Here is an 8535-nt window from a genome sequence, read left to right on the forward strand (position 1 = left end):
AAGCCTCCCTGCGCGCTCTCTCCTCGCCCCCACGTGTTTGTGGCAGCAGCTGCACTGCTCGCTTTACAGGAGGGATTCACGCTCCAGCGGCTCTCTGCTGCATGGCCCTTGTCTCCTTCACTCCGTCTTCTCTCCCACTGCTTCAGGAGCTGACAGGCCAATCGGCTGCACAAGATGGCAAGGGCTCTTGTATTCATCCAATCAGCAGGGAGAGGGGATGGGCCTTTACGCTAGACAACTAAAAGAAACGCCCCGCAATGACGGCCCTGATCAGTAGTTCCCTCTCTGGTCCGCTCACTGTATATATAGACTAGGGCTCTGCGCTGAGCAGCTATCGCTTTCTGCTTACAACGGAGAAGATGTCTGGTCGCGGTAAAGGAGGGAAAGGTCTTGGGAAGGGCGGCGCCAAGCGGCACAGGAAGGTGCTCCGTGATAACATCCAGGGCATCACCAAGCCTGCCATCCGCCGTCTAGCTCGCAGGGGAGGTGTCAAGCGTATCTCCGGCCTCATCTATGAAGAGACTCGCGGCGTCCTGAAAGTCTTCCTGGAGAACGTGATCCGCGACGCCGTCACCTACACCGAGCACGCCAAGAGGAAGACCGTCACCGCTATGGACGTGGTGTACGCGCTCAAGCGCCAGGGCCGCACTCTCTACGGCTTCGGAGGTTAATAATTCTGCTCTTTCTCCATAACACAAAGGCTCTTCTCAGAGCCGCCCACCTCTTCCAAGGAAAGGCTGTAATCCAACTCCTTGTGGGGGGTTGCCGCTGATTCAGTCTGATTGCCAGTCTGATAATTGGAATGTCCCAGGTGAAGGAAGAGCTTCCTGGCCCGCGCGTACTTCAGGCTCTAGTCCCTTTCCCCTCCTACCGTTAGATGAAGCAGGCTGCGGCGCACTGATTGTATGTCCTCCTTGCACTAAAGCATACGGCCTGCCCGCTAATCCGTGTAATGCTACCATATTGGAGGCGTCCTGCACGGCGGTCCTCTCATATAGAAGTGCTGCAATTGCACCAAGATCTCCCAAGGACCCGCGGAGCCATTATTTTATATAGAGTTGCGGTCATAGCACCCAGCTCTCCCAGAGTACTGCACTGACATCGTGTTGCAGGACTCTGGGAGAGCTGAATGATATAGCCGCAGCACTAAATTAACCTAGGCAAGAGGGTGGCCCTGCAGATCTCTGAGAGATACAGTCTGCGCCTCTATGTGAGGGGATGACCGCTGTCACTCTGGTCCCCGCCAGGCTATCTTGGCTCCCATTCCCACTGCTGCTGCTACTCTGGTCCCTGCACCGCTCTCGTTCCCTTTGCGGCCGCTGGAGTAAAAGGAGTCAAGAGGCGCCTGGACACCTCTACATGCGGAGCTGGGGAGTGTGAGGCTCTTCTCGTCATGCTCCTCCTCCCCTTTCCTGGCGCTTCAAGCCTCTCATTGTCAGGCATCCCGGGTTGCCTCCGCTACCCCCTTGTACCCACTACAATGCACTACAGCCCCCAGCATGTCATCCTTGGACAACTATGTCGTCTGCCTCCGACCCTTTGTGCACCCCACTGCTTCGGTCACACACACTCCATGTAACCCGTGTAATCACTGACGGGGCATCTGATAGAGCGGCGATCAGGGCTGCCGGTATCTAATTAGCGGGGGATACACTGTGCTCAGAGTACCGCGAGCAGCAACATTGTCCGGTGCGGCGCCACTAAATCTAGGTAGAGCGCCGCACAGTGCCCACCAGTATGGAGGCGTCCGCGGGTGCTCTAGAGTGACGGCTCTTCTGCCCGCGGGTCACCCGGATGGTTTAGAGATCTGCCTATTCCCAGGACACAAGCTCCAGGTCCGCTCACTATCAGCTCCCCGGCCCGGCTGTCACGTATTCACCATTTCTGAGAGAACAGTTGGGGTTATCAGCGAGCTGCCGGGACGGGTACATATCGGGGGAAGCATGCGGCCGGCGCTGTACACTCCACCGATCACACTCGGGTAATATCCCGAACTCCCGCGCTGGGTTTCTAAATATTCCCTAAAGTGTGCTGGAACTGCACCTTGTCAGGATTTCTCCCCGTCGGCGATCCTCCTAGTTGCTCTTTACCATCCGCAGCTTTCTTCTAATTCATCCCAGCTGCATTACTGGCGATATAAACCACGGGTTCTGAGCAGTCCGTCAGGGCATCGTCCATAACAATGCTGCGGCCGCTTTGTCCTCACACCGGGAGCAATGCATCAACACCCGGCAGCCGCGCCGACATAACGGCGCTCTATCCCCACCTACTGACAGCAGGAGACATGATTGCTATTGCTGGAAGGCAATAGGACAGAGCCCCCCGAGCGCTTGTGGACACGGGGAAGAAAACGGAGCCCCAAACCGCAGCAGGCGGTGGAGTCGGAGATGATCATCTGTGTTCCGCTGCTGCCTCCCCCAATAATGCCATTTATACTGCACGATGCAGAAGAGACACCAGAGAGAACTAGCACACAATCTGGTTATCATTCCCTCTACAGCAACGTATTACAATAACCTACACACCGACTAGGAGGTGACAGCTCTGCTGTAGATGGGGTGGGGGGCTCTTAGAAGAGCCTTTGGGGTGATCGTGCACGGCGGGCCACAGAACAGATTACTTGGCGCTGGTGTACTTGGTGACGGCCTTGGTGCCCTCGGACACGGCGTGCTTGGCCAGCTCTCCGGGCAGCAGCAGGCGCACGGCGGTCTGGATCTCCCGGGAGGTGATGGTGGAGCGCTTGTTGTAGTGAGCCAGGCGGGAGGCTTCCCCTGCGATGCGCTCGAAGATGTCGTTGACGAAGGAGTTCATGATGCCCATGGCCTTGGAGGAGATGCCGGTGTCGGGGTGGACCTGCTTCAGCACCTTGTACACGTAGATGGCATAGCTCTCCTTCCTGGTCTTCTTACGCTTCTTGCCGTCCTTCTTCTGAGTCTTGGTCACGGCTTTCTTGGAGCCCTTCTTGGGCGCTGGAGCAGACTTGGCGGGATCAGGCATGATAACGTAGAGATACTTTCCTCACTAGAGAGAACAGTGTTCCTGCACCTCCCAGCGCTGCGGTATTTATAGCGGGGCCATGCAAATGAGTACCGCCGTCTGCTTGCTGTTCTACTTCAGCGACATGTGGCCTCTGTGAGCGTCATTAGCCACGCCCAGTGCCGCTCATTGGTTCTTCCTCAAGTCTGGCCTCTATTGGGGGGATTGAAATCTACCCAATTAGAAAAGAGGAGGGCGGAGCAGCAGGTTATAAAAGTCAACAGAAGGGCTCTTCTCGTTATCACAACATCCGAATTATTCTTTTTTCATAGGTCTCCTTTCAAGTGCTAGAAGATGTCTGGACGCGGCAAACAAGGAGGTAAAGTCCGTGCTAAGGCCAAGACTCGCTCATCCCGGGCAGGGCTGCAGTTCCCTGTCGGCCGTGTACACAGGCTTCTCCGCAAGGGCAACTACGCTGAGAGGGTGGGCGCCGGCGCTCCGGTCTATCTGGCAGCAGTGCTAGAGTATCTGACCGCTGAGATTCTGGAATTGGCTGGCAATGCCGCCCGGGACAACAAGAAGACCCGCATCATCCCCCGTCACCTCCAGCTGGCTGTGCGCAACGACGAGGAGCTGAACAAGCTGCTCGGTGGGGTGACCATCGCCCAGGGAGGCGTCCTGCCCAACATCCAGGCCGTGCTGCTGCCCAAGAAGACCGAGAGCAGCAAGACGAGCAAGAGCAAGTGATCGCGCTGATCCCTCCATAGAACCAAAGGCTCTTCTAAGAGCCACCCACATGCTCCTTACAACAGAGCTGCGCCACTTCTATGCTGTGATACTCGGCGGCCGGTACGCCGGCTGCACCGGGAAACTAATTGTACAGGACTTTCTACAAGGAGGCAGAGATTGGGGCGGATGCCAATGTGGCCATCCCTGTCACCGGCAGAAGCGCACAATCGTCCTGCTCTAGGTGACCTCATGTCCAGAGGACGGGCGGCTGTAGGACTCGCTCACCAGTCCGTGCGATAACGGGTTAACAGAGTCCTCTGTTTGCTCACGTATATACAAGAATCGGAACGCTTCTGTTGTGTTTCGGATAGAACACCCAGCTTTCTCAGGGTCCTGCGTGGGCCGTATGCTTACAAAGCGTTACAGCCGCATCATCCAGCCCTCTCAGAGCTCTACACCTTCGCCCCTTAGAAGTGCGCTCATCATGTCACTCCACAGCCATGCCCTTGTTATGGAGGTGGAGCTATATCACCCAGATTTCCCAGAGCCCTGCACGGCTCAGGCTGGTTTTGGATTATAGTAAACCTACAGGGATTAGACGTCCTCTTGCGTTACGGGTGGAGCAGGTAGAGGATTCCACCGCCCGTCGTAGGTCTGGGATTAGGGGGTGTATCTGAGGGTTCTTTACCTCCAGCCCCGAGCGCCTCTATATCAGACGGCCTGGTCACTGATTACACGTGTTACATGGATGGATGGAGGACAGGAAGAGCGGGAGACGCGATCAACTGAGCGGGAAGTTCAAAATCTCCGGGGATCTGCCAATGAGCGGGAAGAATCTGACTATAGCCCCGCCCATAGGCGGCACTAAAACCACCCGACCTCCAACGGCAGGTCTGTTAACCCTTCACCGCACTCATTAATTCAGGCCCAGCTCATCGCGTATTATAAACATAACCTGCCTGCCCTAAATAGGTTAAGGGGTTTAAAAGCGTGCCGTGACCGCAGCCTGCAGCGCACCCTGACGGGGAGGCTGCTACACCCCGGCTGTATCATATCAGAGCGCATAGACTATCACCGCTGCTGACGACCCCACAAGGAGTTGGATTACAGCCTTTCCTTGGAAGAGGTGGGCGGCTCTGAGAAGAGCCTTTGTGTTTTGGAGAAAGAGCAGCATTATTAACCTCCGAAGCCGTAGAGAGTGCGGCCCTGGCGCTTGAGCGCGTACACCACGTCCATAGCGGTGACGGTCTTCCTCTTGGCGTGCTCTGTGTAGGTGACGGCGTCGCGGATCACGTTCTCCAGGAAGACTTTCAGGACGCCGCGAGTCTCTTCATAGATGAGGCCGGAAATACGCTTGACGCCTCCCCTGCGAGCTAGACGGCGGATGGCAGGCTTGGTGATGCCCTGGATGTTATCACGGAGCACCTTCCTGTGCCGCTTGGCACCGCCCTTCCCAAGACCTTTCCCTCCTTTACCGCGACCAGACATCTTCTACGTTAAAAGCAGAAAGCGATTGCCAACCAGCTCAAGCGTCCTCCCTTATCTACGCGACGAGCGGACCAGATTGAAAACAGTAACAAGTTTAGGCGTTCCTATTGGGGCAATTACATGTTGGCCACTCCCCTCTCCTTGCTGATTGGTTTAACACAGAACCGTTTGGAATTTTGAATTTACCGCATTTCTTAACAGTTTCCCGGCCGGTTATCAATCTCATTATGCTGTATTAATTAGTGTAGTTTTGTGTATTGCTGTCTTTCTTCTTCGTACAATGAGATAATATCCACATAAATACATGCTCAACACTAATCCCTTCCCGGCCCACAGGCACAGATAGATGCCTCATACGGACACGTTTGATCAACCACGTTCATAACAGTCTGCCGGGGACTCAAATCTCTTTCTACTACATTTGAAAGATGAGAGAATGGCATGAATTAATTGAGGAACTGACTAGGTCACTGAAGGGGTTAACAGACCACCTCCTGCTGACGAGAGAACATTATTGGGAAGAGGCGGCACCAGGGTACACGGCGGCGCACCCGAGTGGGGAATCGAAAGAATGACAGCGGAGGACAGGATGCAGCTCGTTTGAGGAGGATTTGGTGGCTCTGAAAAGAGCCTTTGTGTTCCATGCGGTGCCCAGAGCAGATCTAAGCCCTCTCTCCGCGAATCCTGCGGGCCAGCTGGATGTCTTTCGGCATGATGGTGACCCGCTTGGCGTGGATGGCGCACAGATTGGTGTCCTCGAACAGTCCTACCAGGTAAGCCTCGCTGGCCTCCTGCAGGGCCATGACCGCTGAGCTCTGGAAGCGCAGGTCAGTCTTGAAGTCCTGGGCGATCTCTCTCACCAGGCGCTGAAAGGGAAGCTTACGGATCAGCAGCTCGGTGGACTTCTGGTAGCGACGGATTTCACGGAGAGCCACTGTACCTGGACGATAGCGGTGAGGCTTCTTCACTCCGCCGGTGGCAGGAGCGCTCTTCCTGGCGGCCTTCGTAGCCAGCTGCTTGCGGGGAGCTTTCCCTCCGGTGGATTTACGAGCGGTCTGCTTGGTTCTGGCCATAGCTCTACTGTAGAGATGCACACAGATGTGATATGATGGGAGCCGTAGAAAGAGCAGAGCCTTTATACCCAACTTGCTTTTCCCTATTGGCTCTTAGAAACAACGCCCCCTACATCTCATTGGCTTTTTCAAACAAACCACTAGCCCGCCAAAACGCTTGATGCCCGCGACCAATCAGCGTTCGGCAGAGGCTGGCCCCACCTCACCCTATCAGGCCACTGCATGATACGTACGGGTGTCTGTGAAATCATGTTCTCAGCTGCTTCCCTGCATTGATATGTCCGCAGAAACACGCACTCCACGCTGCACGGCAGTCTCCCCCATTAGAAGCTGCGCTGCTTTTATGGGAAATGCATTAGGTCGGCGAGTCCCCTCCCCCTTCACACTCAGCCCGGCATCCATACACGCATTGTATAGGTCACACTCCCCAACAGGAACAGGGATGATGCGGCGACAATGTCTCGTATTACTTCCCCTCTACAGCCTCCCCCTCGCTCCCTAGACTACCAACTGATATGAAGTCCTCTGTAGCCGCTATGGGGCGCTGCTATCTAGAACAGAATTCGAGGCAGTGATAATACAGCTCTGCGGTGAGAAGGTGGCGGCTCTGAAAAGAGCCTTTGTGGGGTAAATGCATGGGCGGCTTCAGCTTATTTCTTAGACGCACTCTTCTTGGCTTTAACAGCCTTCTTAGCCGGACTCTTGGCAGCTTTGGGTTTGGCCGCCTTCTTAGCCGGACTCTTCGTCACCTTCTTGGGCTTTGGGGCGGCCTTCGGCTTTGAGGCTTTCTTCGGGCTCTTGGCCACTTTCTTGGCGGCGGCCGCTGCAGGTTTCTTTGCTTTTTTCGGGCTTTTGGCCGGAGCCTTCTTGGGCTTCTTAGGAGATTTCGCTGCTTTCTTGGCTCCAGCGGGCTTCTTGGGCTTGGCCGCAGCCGCTGGCTTCTTTTTGGCCGGCTTGTCCTTAGTCTCCTGCTTCTTGTTCAGCTTGAAGGAGCCGGAGGCGCCGCTGCCTTTCACCTGGAGCAGGCTGCCCTTGGTGACCAGAGACTTGACGGCCAGCTTCAGGCGGCTGTTATTCTTCTCTACATCGTACCCTCCGGCAGCCAGAGCCTTCTTCAGGGCGGCTAGAGACACCCCGCTGCGCTCTTTAGAGGCGGACACGGCTCTGACGATCAGCTCCGACACGCCGGGACCGGAGGACTTCTTGCTTTTCTTGGCGCCCCCTGCGGCGGATTTCTTCAGCTGCTTCTTGGATTTGGCAGCCGGCTCGGCGGCAGGAGGAGCGGCGGCTGGCGCGGTTTCTGCCATTGTGTGCTGCGGTAATCAAATACTAAAACTCTCCTGGAAGAGAAACTCTGAGAGCGGCGCTGGTGGCGCCTCTTATATGTACAGCGGCCGCGCTCTGATTGGCTCGTGAGCTGGCCCGTCCTGAGCTGCTATTGGCTGAATCTGAGCACAGCTACTGCCTTATCCCATCCGGGCCTCCTCTCCGCTCCGTTCTCCTCTTGTGCTTCCCTGCCCGGGATAAGAGTCCGTCACCGGTCAGAACCGGACAGGAGAGCTCGCTTTCAACGTGACTCCTCACTCTCTGACATCTCATGCAACCGTTTATAGCCGCTGCTGGCGGAGGTTCCGGGGAGGAGCGGAGAGGAGGCCACGAGATCTTCGCCATAGTTCTCCCGATCTGCACATCACCGCGTATCTGCGGAGATAAAACCGCTGCGGGAGCGCCTTCCCTCTATTCCCGGCCCTTGTCACCATCCCCGGGATCTACTCCACAATCTCCATCGTGCAGAAGCTGATTGCACAATGTGAGGACGACCTGGAGCTGCCGAGAGCCCAGAGGTGTAGCACAGGCGGCGCCTCCGCTCACTGCCAGCTCCCGGGTGCTGAATGTATACTGTATATACTGCAGACTGCTCTATACTGCGGCGCAATGTAAGATGAGGAAACCCAGTACCCCCCTGTACACTCAGACGATCGGGAATGCCACACGTTATCGTCCCTTTAATACCCCGGACATGATGGGTGTGGTTGTCCACAAGAAGAAGCGATTCTTCTTCTCTGCAGGTCCATCTCCTCCCGCGGGCTGCTGCCCGTTCTATATCATCCCAGGGATATCATGTGCTGGACGTGACGGCCATTGCATCGGCTCTGTAGTTCCCATCAATCGTTGACGGTGAAGATGGAACTTGGGATTTGGCTGAAGAGCGGTGGCATCTAACAACGCTCTAATCGGGATGTAGATCGCCAAGAAATGACGCCTGAAC

At 55.9% G+C, this 8535-nt stretch overlaps 6 protein-coding genes across 6 annotated transcripts; 2 read left to right on the top strand and 4 right to left on the bottom strand.

The window, feature by feature from the left end:
* The first annotated feature begins 359 nt into the window (after positions 1-359).
* On the top strand, positions 360-718 carry LOC136582582 (histone H4). The gene has a single exon (XM_066583748.1). It carries the CDS (start codon positions 360-362, stop codon positions 669-671), a length of 312 nt encoding a protein of 103 aa, XP_066439845.1. The 3' UTR covers positions 672-718.
* A 1889-nt stretch (positions 719-2607) lies between these two features.
* On the bottom strand, positions 2608-3014 carry LOC136582583 (histone H2B 1.1-like). Its single transcript, XM_066583749.1, has one exon. It carries the CDS (start codon positions 2995-2997, stop codon positions 2617-2619), a length of 381 nt encoding a protein of 126 aa, XP_066439846.1. The 5' UTR covers positions 2998-3014; the 3' UTR covers positions 2608-2616.
* Positions 3015-3330: 316 nt separating this feature from the next.
* Positions 3331-3723, top strand: LOC136582586 (histone H2A type 1). Its single transcript, XM_066583751.1, has one exon. It carries the CDS (start codon positions 3331-3333, stop codon positions 3721-3723), a length of 393 nt encoding a protein of 130 aa, XP_066439848.1.
* A 1158-nt stretch (positions 3724-4881) lies between these two features.
* LOC136582587 (histone H4) lies at positions 4882-5193 on the bottom strand. The gene has a single exon (XM_066583752.1). The coding sequence runs from the start codon at positions 5191-5193 to the stop codon at positions 4882-4884; it is 312 nt and encodes a 103-aa protein (XP_066439849.1).
* Positions 5194-5829: 636 nt separating this feature from the next.
* Positions 5830-6266, bottom strand: LOC136582584 (histone H3). Its single transcript, XM_066583750.1, has one exon. The coding sequence runs from the start codon at positions 6264-6266 to the stop codon at positions 5856-5858; it is 411 nt and encodes a 136-aa protein (XP_066439847.1). The 3' UTR covers positions 5830-5855.
* A 650-nt stretch (positions 6267-6916) lies between these two features.
* On the bottom strand, positions 6917-7573 carry LOC136582588 (histone H1B-like). The gene has a single exon (XM_066583753.1). The coding sequence runs from the start codon at positions 7571-7573 to the stop codon at positions 6917-6919; it is 657 nt and encodes a 218-aa protein (XP_066439850.1).
* Positions 7574-8535: the final 962 nt, after the last annotated feature.

The sequence above is a fragment of the Eleutherodactylus coqui genome, chromosome 11 (genome assembly GCF_035609145.1).
Source record: "Eleutherodactylus coqui strain aEleCoq1 chromosome 11, aEleCoq1.hap1, whole genome shotgun sequence".
Classification (NCBI taxonomy): domain Eukaryota; kingdom Metazoa; phylum Chordata; class Amphibia; order Anura; family Eleutherodactylidae; genus Eleutherodactylus; species Eleutherodactylus coqui.

Bases quoted from the DNA above. Each gene is read 5' to 3' on its own strand.
- LOC136582582 (XM_066583748.1), top strand. From the start codon at position 360: ATGTCTGGTCGCGGTAAAGGAGGGAAAGGTCTTGGGAAGGGCGGCGCC.
- LOC136582586 (XM_066583751.1), top strand. From the start codon at position 3,331: ATGTCTGGACGCGGCAAACAAGGAGGTAAAGTCCGTGCTAAGGCCAAG.
- LOC136582587 (XM_066583752.1), bottom strand. From the start codon at position 5,193: ATGTCTGGTCGCGGTAAAGGAGGGAAAGGTCTTGGGAAGGGCGGTGCC.
- LOC136582584 (XM_066583750.1), bottom strand. From the start codon at position 6,266: ATGGCCAGAACCAAGCAGACCGCTCGTAAATCCACCGGAGGGAAAGCT.
- LOC136582588 (XM_066583753.1), bottom strand. From the start codon at position 7,573: ATGGCAGAAACCGCGCCAGCCGCCGCTCCTCCTGCCGCCGAGCCGGCT.
- LOC136582583 (XM_066583749.1), bottom strand. From the start codon at position 2,997: ATGCCTGATCCCGCCAAGTCTGCTCCAGCGCCCAAGAAGGGCTCCAAG.